General features: G+C 32.8%; 1 protein-coding gene and 1 long non-coding RNA gene across 2 annotated transcripts; both read left to right on the top strand.

The window, feature by feature from the left end:
- The first annotated feature begins 185 nt into the window (after nt 1–185).
- LOC135790933 (uncharacterized) lies at nt 186–5,175 on the top strand. Its single transcript, XM_065301216.1, has 4 exons — nt 186–2,144; nt 2,284–3,769; nt 3,820–3,930; nt 4,286–5,175. Exons 1-4 carry the CDS (start codon nt 315–317, stop codon nt 5,119–5,121), a joined length of 4,263 nt encoding a protein of 1,420 aa, XP_065157288.1. The 5' UTR covers nt 186–314; the 3' UTR covers nt 5,122–5,175.
- A 3,020-nt stretch (nt 5,176–8,195) lies between these two features.
- Nucleotides 8,196–11,060, top strand: LOC135790387 (uncharacterized). Its single transcript, XR_010547747.1, has 3 exons — nt 8,196–8,428; nt 8,495–8,618; nt 8,681–11,060. It is a non-coding gene; the product is annotated as an uncharacterized lncRNA (long non-coding RNA).
- The last annotated feature ends 4,305 nt before the right edge of the window (nt 11,061–15,365 follow it).

Genomic DNA, 15,365 nt, shown 5'->3' with positions numbered 1-15,365 from the left:
TCGTGACTAAAACCCATGACTAAAGTACTTTAGTCACGACTTTGGCCGTACGTTTTAAAATACCACTTTTTATGCCTCAAAACCGTGAAAACCTGGCGTTTTAAAGATGAAAATAAAAAAAAATAACTAATTTGTTTATCTCTACTAGTATATCCATAGCAACACCCTAAATTTTAATAAATATTAATAAATAATTTTGATTTGAAAACGTCATCCTAAAAATTTCTAGGTTTTAAATTAAAGTGTAGTAAAAAAGCGTGTAAAATGCACGTTTTCTATTAAAAATCTCCTAAAAAAATGCTCGGGGTGTGAAGATGATTGCACGCAAACGTTTGAATCGCTGCGATTCAAAAGACATGCATTCTTTGATCGAATCCAGCGGTTATAGCAGTGGATTCGCCAAGCAGTCAAGACGCCTGCAATCATCCTCATCTGTGAACTACGACTCGAGAGCAAACCCCGATGAAAAATGCAGGTTCAGAGCACGATCTTCAGTAGCATGTACTAGTTTATCAGAAACCGCAAATAAACCAAGTGTTGAAGAATGTAGATCCACTCAAACAATCACCTCGTGGATCATGTCCAATAATATGACCCGATTGAAAACAGCGTATCGATATTTAACACCTATCATTGATGATATCATCAGTCGAGCAACAAGTTACACACATCAAGAATTCAAGGAATTGTTAATCAAAAGACAACCGATTTGTTCTATAAGTTACACGCAATACATCCGCGCTTATCAAGCATCAGAAATCATCAATCAAGTCGGTGAAGAATTGGGTTCAGTGAATAAAAATTTACCCTGCGAGGTGGATTTTACAGTTAATAATGTAGCAACTATAAAAAGAGAAGATTTATTAGAAAATATTGAACGCATGGCAGATAGAATTTTCATCGATCGTGATTTAATGAAACAATTGGTGAATCTACATGAATTAATCACAGAAACAATCAGAAAATTAAAAACTTCTTTAGAGCAAGTTAGTGTTGAAGGTCTGGGACAGGATACAAATACACCCGATGCCGCCAGTTATTATCAAGATAACTTTGAATACAATCAAGGAAAAATTGATAAAGATGCCATCCGGAAACATATCGCGAAACATTTTATAGTAATAGGTGAACCTAAAGATAAAGGCTGTCATTGTGATGATGGACCTGTAAGCAGTACAAATATTGACATCAAACATAATAGTATTGTCATGGATGCACAGATTGATGAATCATCACAACCGTTACAACAGAAACAAAAACATAATTATGGTTCAGGTGGTACTCTTATGAATTCAGTGGATTCACAAAAGTTTACAAAGAAATATGTCACACGTACAGGTGATTATTTATTTGATCATCACTCTGAGAAGTTCTCAATTGATGAAATTCATGATTTAGCGAAGAAAAGCGCTCCCTACACCGTCGGAGTGCGTAGATATGAATTAAAATGTAATGAAGGTGTGACTAAAGCATGTGCAGTTCTCCCTGAAGAAATCCAACAGGAACCTTTACATAATTCTGAAGAACACGATCCGAATCATGTACAAAATTATTATGATATTGATGATGATCCTTTGGTGTTAGCTGAATCAGATAGCAATCAAATGGTGCATTATGAAAATATAGAACCTGATATAGTGGCACCACATGAACATGAACATGAACATATTGAGAGTGAAGAACAAATTCAAGAGCATATAATGGCTCCTATGCCTTCACCTGCACGTAGTCCTATTGCTAGTCCTTATCAGTCTCCCCGGACGACTGATGCAGGACCTAATTTTTGTAATAAAACTTGTTCGGCAAAAGAAGAATCTTGTTCGAATGTTACACCTTTACTTCGTGAGATGATGGCGAAAATCGCTGAACAATTGATGATTTTAAAAGAAGATCAGTTGATTGATTTTGAAAATAAGGAGTTTACACCCGCGGAGTCTCCGGCGGTTGAAAAGGAGCATTATATTATGCAGGAAGTTATGTATTGTCTACAGGCTTTGGAAGATGCGCAGGAGAAGTTGATTTCTATGAATTGGTTAGAAGTTAATTCCGAGATGGCGGATACTCCTCTTGGGTGTTGCTATAGAGAATATCCACATGTACATTCAAAAGTTGCTGGGATACCTATTATTGTAAAAATATCACAGGTAGGTTAAAAAAAAGAGCACCGTGACTAAAGACCGTGAATAAAGTACTTTAGTCACGTCCGTGTGTAAAGTACCACTTTTCGTGTCTCAAAACCTTAGAAAAAGTAAAAAAAAACTTTTTTAATTTTTTAATTTTTAGACGTTGTTAGATTTATTAAACACTGGATATCCTTACGGTCCAGGAAAAGTAATCCCTGAAGAAATTATCCAAGTCGCTGATGAAGACACAACGATTAAACCAGTGACAGCAACCAGAGGTTGCGGTTGTAAACCACCGACTTTCAAGAGTCTCATCCGAGAAAAATGCGCTTTAGCAAAAATGATCAGCTCCCGCAACAGATTCACATCCCGTCATAATAAAGAAAAAGACAAGGTTGTAATGATGACAGTAGATCCAATGATAAACCCAATGATGGATCTGTTCGGTATGAGTGCAAATTCACTCCTAGCAGAACCACCTCCGGCTTTCCAGGAGTACGAACCTGATATCTTTCAAGTAATGCAAGTCGCTGATAGTAACACCAGTTTACCCTACGCTGTCACACGTGCCTCCCTACCAAATGTAACCATATGCCCACCGATGGACATAGAAATCTCCCAGTTTAACATGTCCGTGCGTAATTCCATCGTGGATCATCCAAAACCACGCATTCAACGAGAATTACAAGAGATAGGTATGCATAATTTACTGCGGGCTTCTGTTCCTGCAAAATGTTGTATGCCTAATGTCCTAAATCGTGTTGATGCCGATGATGAACCATATCATGCCAGTCTGAATTCACTTCCGCTCACCACTTCGGATTTGCAGTTGATCGTCGATGTCGTCCAGCAAGATACTATTATGGCAAAGCACTGTAATTACCATCCGATCAACTTCACTGCTACCATTCAATTCAGTTTTGAACGTTACACCAATTTTCAGGAGCGATTGGTGCCAACGTGTCGCGTGTATCTCGTCTATTATTTTGAGATTTTCAAAAAAGACGCTGATTCCACTGAGGTTATGGGGAACTTGAATGATAAACATCAACGGGGAATAACTTCACATCATAGTCATCGCAGGAAGCAACGATTTGAGCATCGATATTCAGCGCCATCTACGAAGAGTAGCTATGAGCGTAAAAGTCTTGTAAGCGATTTTTTTAAACGTTTTATGTTCTCGACGCAAAGTTATAATAATGGTGAGGATGCAAGATACACGCATCAAGTGAAAGTTAATAAAAGTAAACCTAAGAGTTCGAAATGTAAAAAATCTGAGAAGGATTACAAAAAGATTCATACTGTGCCTAAACGGTTGAAGAATCAAAGATTACAAGCTTGTTCAGCTGAATTTGAACGTTTTGGTTCACCGAGTGAAGAAGTGAAAAGAATTGATGATGGGAATTATACAGAAATGAATAAGATTTCGTCTTCGATGAAGAATTTTACTGTTGCGACGATAACTCCGACGAAATATAAGTTTAAAACACGGAAGGAGAGTGAAAAAGACTTGCAGAATTGTAAACGGAGCAGTGTTTCTCCTTTGAATCAGTTTAAACAAAAAGTTGCACAATCTACACTTGCAGAAAGCAATAGTAAGGAGACAATTGCTGAATTTGTGCTGTTAACACCGCAACAATCTAAAAGTAATTTTGTTTTTTTAATTTTTGGAAGATTTTAATTTTTTTGTGTTTAGATTCGGAAGAAGAGAAAAAATCAGAAAAAATGAAAACTAGTAAAGATTTTACAACCAGCACGCATAATTTGGAAACCATTTATGAAAGTGAAGAGAAATTAATATCTAAAGGTACTAATATTGTTTATATTTAATTTAATTTATGAAAAAAAGTTTTTTTCTACTTTCATCTATAAAACACTGCTTTCTCGAGGTTGAAACACAAAAAGTGGAACTTTAAACACGGATAACCAAAACTATGACTAAAGTACTTTAGTCACGGGTTTTAGTCATGGGGTGGAGCTTGTTATTACTACTTCTTAATTCGTTCATTCTTCTTTTCTACTTCTTCCAATTTTTCCATGGTTTTAAAACATAAAAAGTGGTACTTTAAAAGTGGACATCCAAAACCGTGACTAAAGTACTTAAATCAGAGGGTAGAACTTACGTGTGCATATTTATAATATACTATTTTTTATTAACCTAGAAATGTTAGATTCTACAACTCCACAATCAACTTTCTTCGATTTTCTTCGTTCTTCGGAAATATCCAAATCCTTCCGTCGTTTCATCGAAAGTGACGAAGCTTTAGAAATCTTTGAAAAAAACCAAATGGAACCCGAAGAGTTCTGGAGCACATATTTCAAAATGCGTCGTGAATTAACTCGCACACCTCCAAAATGCTGTTCGGTAACAAGCGCAGGTGACTCAGAAATACTCGTATCTCACACCGAAGACGATCACACAACAATCGAACCACAACAAGAATTAACCATCAAAAAACCAACTAAAAAACAATCACGCATTCCTCAGAGAATACGCACTCCACAAATTGTAGACACAACAAGTGATTTCTCCATCGATAAAATTAAAATCTATGAATCTGGAAATTCTAAAATGCAATGCGCTTGTAGTCACCTCTCCGTCATGTCAAACATACAGAATTCGCCATCACCGAACAAGACGAATATTTACTTCTCGGATGTTTTAAATGAAACCGCTGCTAAGCAACCAGCAGCTGAAGCGACATCAATGCACTCATTGCGTGTGTTGGCGAATAAAAACGGCCCGGGATACATCACGATTCTACATCCGGCATGCGGATGCCCGGAAGTTTCCATCTTTATTCCTTGCTACTGCGATGAGAAAGGTCCGAAACGCGCAGGATTAACAACCAAACACATGGCACGCATGGCGGCGAACACGAACGGCAGACATATTCTTTTACCAGCGTCTTGTCGAATTCCTCGACTGCGACACGAAACACCAAACAAGATGAATACGAATAAACTACGCAGAGTGCCTGAAAAGTCGCGATTCTAAGTATTACGATTACGAGTAAACTGTACATGAAGTAAATCTAACCTCAAATCAAAATCTAAAATATTTTTCTTTGCGTAAGATTTAAAAATATTACACTCCATTGCGTTTCTTTTCAAGTTTCAGTACCAATAGTATTATCCCCTCGTGCTTTTCAAAATACTAACAATGGCGGATCTTTCTTTCGGTGGCTACCTGGCTTTATTTTTAATTTCTTGTGTGACCCCCGGACGGCAAACGTGTGCGCACACCGGTAGGCAACACAATGCAAACCTACCCTTCGTGTATTTAAATTCGAAACTTCAAGACGTCCAAATTGAATGGAATCAAAGTCTTGCGTCAGCAAGACCCTCGGAACGGTCGGCGGGCATTGAAGGTGACTCTTTCTCATCGAATTGAATGCGTTCTATAGGAACAAAGGTTTATGTGTATCACACGTGCTCCTAAGTCAGCTGCGTGCTGAGATGGTTTTAAGAATAAGACTCGTGCCAACACTTTTGGTTTCTAGGGTTGTAAAATTGAGAATTCTTGGATTTTTATGGCGCAGATACTTAAGTAGACTTGAATTGAATAAAATTTATCTGTTTTTGTTAACTTTTAATTGAAATATTTATTTTTTTATTTGTTTTTTATTTTAATCTTTAATTAGATACTTTTTCTATGGTTTTGAGACACAAAATGTGATATTTTAGACACGGGCGGCCAAAGTCATAACTAAAGTACTTTAGTCACGGGTTTTAGTCACAATTTTAGAAATTTTAAAATTAAAAATTCAAATATAGAACCTCAACATAGAAATAAAGTGAAAGTAGAAAAAATAGCGTCAGCATCATGTGACTAAACATTGTTAAACACTCGATCAATTAAACACTCGTGACTAAAACTCACTTTTTACCACTTGATACTAAATACACAATTATATATTTTAGCTTAATTTGTAATTAAAACATTTTCATGTTATTTATTTTTATTTCCCACGATTTTTACTTGAAACTTATGCCGGTACTCTTTGATTGTCATTTAAATCTACCCCATGGTGGTACTACTAGATCAACTCACAGCAATAAATTTTGTACATTTCAACAGAATAGATATAATTATAATAGATGACTATGATGGTGGTGGCACGCGCCATACGTTCTTAATTGAAAGTGAAAGTGCAGCACGCACCCCACGCATTTTATTCTTATCACAAAAAAAAATTATGCGGGTAATACTCGGGAATGCATAGAACTCTGCAGATTTCAATTTACTCGAATATTTACAAAATCTTATTTTTAATTTTAAATTCAACTTGTAAACTCAACAATGCGTATCTCCACTGTATGAAAATGTTTATATCCGGATGTAGGGGTGAACAAGGCGCTTATTTTGATAGGGAATAATGAAAAAAGAGCGGAAAGTGTTTCATTTCACTACACACCCTTTGAAAATAGAGAAATTTGTGTTAAAAGGTTATTTCCGGTTAAGATAACCTGATAAATTCATAAAAAGCGTATAAATGTTTGATAAAACTCAATTTTAATTTTAATTCGATCCTTTTTTATTCAACCCCGAAAAAAAAAGTGTTGCTCACGTGCTTTATGTGGTGGTAGGCCCAGCATGCATTCCCACGGTCACGCTGTTTGGTTACCCTGTATTTTGGGCTTCGAATTCTTTTGTCGTCGATGCTTACTCACGTGTAGAGTTCTTTTATACTGAGATTTTTTGCATATTGTGACATTTTACTTAAAAACTCAAAAACTTCAAATTTTAAACCTGCAGCTGCAGTATATTGCATTGAGATGTTGTTTGTGCACCCTGCACATTGTCAAAATGCAAATCAAAAAACATGCTCGAAATATTCTCATTCTCACAGTTGCAGCAGGTAAAAAATAAAACAGGAATGAATTTAAACTCGTTTTTCGTTTGTGCAGCGCGCAGGATTGCAAAAGACTAATAATAATTTGCTTGTCCAGCCTTACGACATCATAAATCCCACGGGAACTAGACTGGAATTACGTGCAAGCCCACCATTAAGATTCAGGGTGAGTTTTTAACGGCCAGAAAGTAAAACCAGAATTGGGGCGCTTAAGAAACGATCCTCAAAGGAGGGTGATCTAAAAGAATATCACCCAGACATAATTCAACGTATTTTCGTGTATGGGCCATCTTCTGGAGCATCTCACCCCTAAACCTCTAAAATAAACCGTCATGGACGAATTTCAATTCATCATTGGTATTGCATCATAATTTAACGGAAATCGTCTGCGAAATTTAAAAAAAATCAAAAAATTAAAAATTTACTTTTAAAAATTTAAAATTCTTGAAGATTACGATCGCCCAGCATGTGAGTAATAAAAATACCCAAACATTGCCCACCGGAAGTGCGACCACAATGTATGCCAACTTAAAAACTCACGGAATAAAGCCCTGTGACGCCGGAAGCGTGAGCGCTTTATTCTGTACGAGTAAATCACTAAGCACGAATTTAATTAAAGAATTAAATAAAAATGTAATTATATGGTGCAAAACGCTAGGTGGTCGCCATTTTCTTTTTTAATACAATTCATAGATGTTTGCAATAATAGGGGTGATTTTCTATAGCATTTAAAAAGGTGATGGATCATATTTTTGAATTTGTCCCACGGTACACAACATTAAGCAAATCTTAATTTCTTCATCCCCTTTTTAGAAGATAAATTCCCTTGCATGTACCATTACAATAAAAGAAATCACAGAGTGTTTTATATCCACAAAAATAAAAAATTTTATTTATAAAAATATGAAGTAAACACCTTGTATTAAATGTTTTTGTAGTCTGTACCTTTAATCCTCAACCAGTTTACCTTTAAATTTGTTCTAGACGATTCGTAATGTTTCTTCAAGTTAGGGTTGTGTGCAGCATTGGATTCCCCCTCATACCAGCATGTTTTCATGGTGAGTGCTTCTTACCCACGGTCAACAAGTCGTTTGACTACTGGTGGGGTACGCTTAGGGTGCGAAATAAAGGGGGCCGAAATAAAGTAAAAGAAGGGGAACATTTTGTATATAAGCAGGGGATACCGATGGCAAACTCATTCGAAATTTGAGTTTCGTCCAGTGAAGAACAGTGAGTCAGCGTTTACTCTGCTAAGCATGGGCTACCTTCATCAGTTCTATAGATGTGGTATGCCCATGCTTTAGCAACCACCTGTGAAGAATATAAATATAAAATCAACAAGTGTTAAAAGTGTTTTTCGAGAAAAATTCGACAAAAATTTAAAAAATTACTTTTTCAAGTTGAAATTTGTGAACAATTGTTAACAAAATAACAAAATACATTAAAAATGTAAGTTTTATTTTATTTTATTATTTCTGAAGCAATAAATACAATTTTTTTTTGTTTGATTTATAGTAAAATATCATCATCAACATGGTTCCAGTAAGAAAAATGAAGAAATCAAGAAGAAGATGTCATAATAATTATTTATCAACCAAAATATTACACATCGATATGTTTTATCTAATTGACAAAGAAGGTATGATTAAATTTATCATTTTTTTCATAAATTTTCGTCTAATTTTAATAATTTTTGTGTAGTTTCAGATCTTGCCCCGGAAGGATCTCATCATCATCATCATCATCACCAACACTAAACTATCATCATCCACATCATCACATCATCAATACGCAAGTACCAGAAGATTCCACATCATTCATCAGCAGTTATCATCACCAAGTCAATGGCACCAAGACTCGAGGTATTTACAAACATATATTCATCGCTATCTCAAGCGCTCAAACCACCATTTCATCAATTAATCAATTAATCAACAAAACACACACTACTACTACCCAATGAACAAATTTGAAAGTATTACATGTCACACACATAGACTACACCCATCTGAATTTTCGGCTTTGAAACAATTTCAAAATCTACAGCTGTGCTTGTGATAAAAGCGCAAATTTGTTACGTTTTTTGTTACAACTACTACTACTGTTACTGTTAAGTTTTCGTTATCGTTCTCAAATGTTTCCATCAAAGCAGGCGAAGTTACCTGAACTGAAACTATTGTTGTCACCGGCTTATTACATAAAAATCGCACACAGAAAAATGATTACATTCCGTTTTTGTTTTGTTTTGTTACAACTGTTAAGTTTTTGTTTGAATTCAATTTCCGGGTGTAAAGGAACATCAGAATCAGAATCCGAAAATAGGCAGTTATGAACAGAGAAAAAATGGATAAAAGGGGAGAAGTTGTTACGTTCTTGTTGAAATTATTGCTTGTTTCGTTTTGTTTTTGTTTTTAATGCGGCAGTTGTCTGTTTCTCGCACCAGTTGAAGTTATTTGTTGCACTTTTTATTAAGTTTGAATCGTTTTTCTTTTCTTTTTATCATTTTTGAGTTTTTAAATTTTCTATTTCGTATTATTATGTTTTAATTTGGCGAAATGTTTCTTTTTAGTTTTTGTTTCTGTTTTGTTGTGTTTGAACATAGCCAAAGTGCCTAAAATTTCAAATTTACTTCAGTTTTGTTTAAAAATTTCAAGTTTTTTTTCAATAGTTGCATGTTTTCACTTTTGTTATCATCTGCATTGTTTAAGTTTTCACTTATTAAGTTTTAACATCCTTAAAATTCAGTTTTGTTCATTTTGAAATTTTTGTTTTGGTTGCATGTGTTTTTATTTCTTTAAATTTTTCTCATTTTGCATGAATATTTGTTCATTTAAACATTTTCTATTTGTTAAGTTTAATTTTGGTTTACATTTTCTATAGTTTTGGTTTAATTTGTTTGTTTGTTTGTTTTGAATTATAATTTCATTATTTTTTATAAAAATTACAAGAATTGAAAGAAAATCGGAAAAAAAGCGGAGAAAAAATAGGTTAGAATTGGTTAGGATTAAAATACACTAGATTTATAGGTTAACACTTAGGTTTTGTAATCGTGTACGTGTTCGTGTTTAATTTCATTATGACTCATAATTATATTACTCTTATCAGTTAGGTAAATATAAGTTAGGATGATAAATTCCGGTAACTCAAAGACACTTTTTTAATATTTTTTATATTAAAACTCGTAACAAGCCAACAATTTATATAATTCCTTTAATGCGTGTTTTTGGTGTTCGTGTGCCTTTTTTATTAATCAATATTGACATTCAATATCAGCGCATACAAATAGAACGGCTGTAAACAACAAAAACACATTGATAACACTCACTTTCTCAGAATTTTCACATAAACTTTTACTGGTTTTATTGACAAGATGCCTCAAAACGAATGAAAATTGACCATGAAAACCCTTCATTCGTTTTTTTGGCACTAGAAGTGATTTTTTTCAATATTTATACAACACAATCAACAAATATACATTTATTTGTAACAGCAAACAAACTACAAAGCTGATATTGAATTAGTTGATAAATTATTTTATGTTCAATTTAAAAAATATGATAGGATTATTTAAAACAAACAAAAAAAAACTTTAAAAAACTTACAAAAAAATCTGTGAACACAAAAAGTGGGAAAATTACAAATTAAAATTTGATTGTAAAACTTATTCAACGCACAACAATTTTGTTTATTTTTTTATTTTTATTTCTTTTTATTTATTTATTTTTTGCTTAAATTTTTGTCAAATTAAAACATTGCGCCTTTATTTTAATTTCAACTTAGTTTGCTTTTATTTCTTTTTGTATACTTTGTTTTTATGCGTTATCTATTATTATTTATTGTTATCGTTTATGTTTATGATATGATTTATTTCTGTTTTTGTGCGTATGGAGTGTAAAGAATGATCCATTCACCGGTCATCTAAGTTCCCCAAAAATTCTTTTCATTATGTTCGACTATGAACGACGAGAAACGTTCGTTTATTGTGTCTTTATTATTTGTAATCCTTAATGTATCCATGTATAAGTGTGTGTGTATTATAATTCTATATAATTATATAAATAAATGTGTGAAAATCGTAAAATGTCTTGTTTTTCTTTTTATGAAAGTGACTTCAATTATAAAATAACTATTTTTTGACTATATCCACATTTAAAGCAACACTTTTTTTCGGTGTTGAGACATAAAAAATGGTATAATGGTATAATGGTTTTGCCTGCGAAAGAATAAGAGAACACAAATATACGAGTATAGTGTTTCCAATTATCTTCGTCTCCCATTTATGCGATGCTTCGTTGCTTGCCACAAGACACTTGATTCCGAATATTTTCTGAATATACTATAATAACGATCTTCAAGTATGCCAAAAACCAATACCGATAAGTGTCGTGAATATTCGCAGCAAAATATTAAAAAAACTTTTACACCTGATTCCAATATTATAATAAATAAACCCCAAAATTATCCCACTTCTGATACCACTTTCGTCTCATTCTCTCGCAGTGCAGTGTTCTGAAGGTTTCACTTCTACCGCGTGTGAACTGCACACAAGACGACGATTTTTGATAATTAATATTTTACAATTGCGAATATCTGGTAAACTACAAAGAGATCAGAATGGAACGAATTGCCGCGTCTTAATCTACGGACTATTCTCTATAAGATAGGACAGTTAAAACGGAAATCTGAGAGATGAAATTTTAAGTCTTAAGAAAAAATTGCTAAGGGGGTGCTTGATACTTTTTTCGACGATTTTTGATAATTAATGTCTCTTAAACTAAAAGCCTATATCTCTTAAACTAAAAGCGATAGCTACCAACGAATTGTTGATTATGAAAGATTGGAAAACCCTCTATCAGATAAAAATATAAAATAATTATATTTTCTACAGTACATGGTCGAAAATCGCGACTGAAAGTGCTAAAAGTGACATTTTCCAATTTTTGCCCATTTTATTCAATCGCGAATATCTCGTAAACTAAAAGAGATAAATAGGATCTGATCACAGCGTCTTAATCGACGGACAATTTTCTATAAGATTGGATAGTTAAAACGGAGACCTGAGAGATGAAATTTTAAGTAACTAAAGTACTAAAGTCACAAGTTTTTGTATTCAAATCTATTTTGAGAGATATAAAGGAAACTCAAAATAAATTGCAGAGGCAAGAAATGTTGGTAAAAGCATATAATGTACATCAATTTGCTATGCAGTGAGTATAAACAATTATAAAAAATAATAGTATATTTAGTATTAAGTAGTATGCTTTACCCCGTGACTAAAGTACTTTATAAACAACAATAGTATATTAAGTATAAAGTACTAAAACCTGCGACTAAATTACTGTAGTGTCGGTTTTTGTATTTCAAATCAGGGAAAACACTACCGCTGTAGAAGTAGCAAACAAAAATGAAAACATATGCAGAAAAATGTATTTTAGTGCTTGGAGTGGAGTTGCTAATACTTTCAAGTGGCCTCTAATGGTGCAGTATTTGACATCTGCTATTATTATTGGATTGATTATTATATCGCAATTAATTGTATGTGTTTATTATAAAATTGCTTTTTTAATTATGCTTGTAATAAATGTTGTAGAAATTTGATTTTGTATCAATAGCTCATATGTTTATCTATATTATTGGAATTTGTTTGTTTGGATTTATGGGTGAAGAAATGAAGAGATTGGGCGAAGAATATGAATATGCGACGTTCTATTCAATTCCTTGGGATGGCGACGTGAAAACTGCAAAATTTTTCATATTTATGAATTTAAATTTACCAAAAGTGTTTGAATTACCTTTAGGTAATTATGCTGTCTACAGTAATCCACTTGCACTTCTGGTAAGTATTAATTATATTCATTAATAAATAATTAATATGGTTTATTAATTATTTTAGATTTTAAAACTGTTTATTCTGTTGTTATGTTATACATTAATGAACTTAAAGGTATAAAAATGTGAATCGTATTGAAGTGAGTTAAGAATAAATAAAAATTATAACTAAGCAAAATAAATTAATAATAAAATCGTGCATATATGAATAAATTAACAATGTGCAAATTGATAAGAAATAAAACAACGGTTGATTCGAATGATTCCACTGAATACTTAATAAAATTACTATTATTTAGTTGCTAATTGTTGTTGTTGTTTTATCGTTGATTAATATCTTGTTTTATATTATCTTGAGCATCATCCCTAAATATATTAACAAAGAATCCAGCATCATCATTTATTTCAAATCAACTGACTATCTAATTGTAATCCAAGTAGCTTATACTAAATATCAAAAAATAAAGACAATAAATAAATAAATAAATAAGCAAATCATTTCTGATGCGATGGTAATTGCCTGATTATCTGGCTGATACTAACGATTAGTCAGAATATAATTTATATACGAATAGTGCTGTTTTGGGTTTAAAATATTATAAAGATAATTATTAGCTACCAAAATATACCATGTGGCTAAAACGTGATCAATTTCTCGCGTATAAAATTGCTGAATGAATTTATTGGCCTAGCAATATCCTACTACACCATAGCGTATATTTGATTTACAATTTTGCATTTTGTATCGTTACTGGAGGCAACATCGCCTATTTGATCAATTTACATCGTAAGCAAAATATAGTTTCACTCGATTTTTAGCAAAATATACAAAAATAACATATTTTTTCAAGTGTCTGGAGCAAGTTTCAGTCAACTAGCATTAAATCTTTCATGGCTAACATCATTATCATACGGACATTACGTCACTTATGCAGTAAGACATGCATCAAAAACCGGACCAAACCTATGGCAATTTATCGAAGACAATCCCTTATTTGCATATCCACCTAACAGGCTAAGAAAACTAATATATAATCACACATTTCTGGTGTATGTTATTCTTACATATCAAGCCTTACAATGCATCTTAGGAATTCTCTTTTATGAATTCAGAAATGACGGATTGGTATATCCAGTTGTACGTAAAATTAAATTTTAAAATTAACTTTTATTAAAATTTTCTTTATTATTTCAGTATCTCTACATTGATATAAGCAAATGGCCTTACCGTCCGGTGTTCCATTTATTGTTTGTGTGTGTGACAACGTACATTTCAGTGGGAATCTTGATAACATTTTCTTTCTTTTTTATTAATGAATCTCGCATACAATTGTTTGACTGTATTCAAATTTATCTTGAAAGATATTCAGGAGACTCAAAATAAATCACAGAGGCAAGAAAAATTGGTAAAAGCTTATAAAATACATCAATTTGCTATGCAGTGAGTATAAAATTTATAAGAATAACAGTGTATTAAGTATTAAGTGGCAAGCACTACCCCGTGACTAAAGCCCGTGACAAAACTACTTTACTCACAATTTTGCCATTTCAGTTGAAAATATCACTTTTGTGATTCGAAACCCTAGAAAAACTGACTATTTAAAAGTAGCCGTAAAATGTGAATAAAAAAAGCATTAAAAACATATTTTAGTGCTTGGGTGAAGTTGCTAATATTTTTAAATGGCCACTGATGGTGCAGTATTTGACCTCTGCTATTATTATTGGATTGATTATTATATCGCAATTAATTGTATGTGTTTAATATAAAATTCATTTTTTAAATTATACATGTAAGAAATTTTGTAGGAATTTGATTTTGTATCAATAGCTCATATGATTATCTATATTACTGGAATCTGTTTGTTTGGATTTCTGGGTGAAGAAATGAATAGATTGGGCGAAGAATTTGAATATACGACGTTCTATTCAATTCCTTGGGATGGTGATGTGAAAACTGCAGAAATTTCTCATATTTATGAATTTAAATTTGCGAAAAGTGTTTGAGTTACCTTTAGGTAATTATGCTGTCTACAGTAATCCACTTGCACATCTGGTAAGTATTAATTTTATTCATTAATAACTAATTAATATGGTTTATTAATTATTTTAAATTTTTAAAAGGTTTATTCTGTTGTTATGTTATACATTAATGAACATAAAGGTATAAAAATGTGATTATATGAATAAACTAGCTGACCCGGCAAACTTTGTTCCGCCTCGCTTTTCACGTGCAATTTCTTGTTCTTCTTCAGTCCTTTCATTCGCAATCCTTCAATCCTAGTTGCATTACGGTTTTGTCGGATAAGATTTGATTGTTTTGGTCGCTGCATGTTGAGTGGGAAGCTACGAAGCATCGCACAAAGAAGAGACGGAGAAAACTCGTTTAGTATCTTCAAAGAAGTTTTCATTTCAAAAGTATTAAAAAGTATCCTACACTTACTAAGTCTTATTCACACAAACACATCAAAACCGGGCAACTTCAACCAACACGTACAAACCCACGCACGTCTATGCTTAGGGGGAAGCTATGAATTGCACAAAGGGCAGACGGAGATAA

This window comes from Atheta coriaria, unplaced genomic scaffold, assembly GCF_025399875.1.
Source record: "Atheta coriaria isolate IRGN ID8LTWV9N9 unplaced genomic scaffold, Caltech_Dcor_3.1 hic_scaffold_4_pilon, whole genome shotgun sequence".
Classification (NCBI taxonomy): Eukaryota; Metazoa; Arthropoda; class Insecta; order Coleoptera; family Staphylinidae; genus Dalotia; species Dalotia coriaria.
Note: the sequence above shows the minus strand (reverse complement) of the source record. Positions and strands in the feature narration are given on the sequence as shown.

Coding starts and splice junctions, on each gene's coding strand:
- LOC135790933 (XM_065301216.1), top strand. CDS start 315: ATGATTGCACGCAAACGTTTGAATCGCTGCGATTCAAAAGACATGCAT. Junction 2,145..2,283: donor TTATTGTAAAAATATCACAG/GTAGGTTAAAAA, acceptor TTTAATTTTTAG/ACGTTGTTAGATTTATTAAA. Junction 3,770..3,819: donor AACACCGCAACAATCTAAAA/GTAATTTTGTTT, acceptor TTTTGTGTTTAG/ATTCGGAAGAAGAGAAAAAA.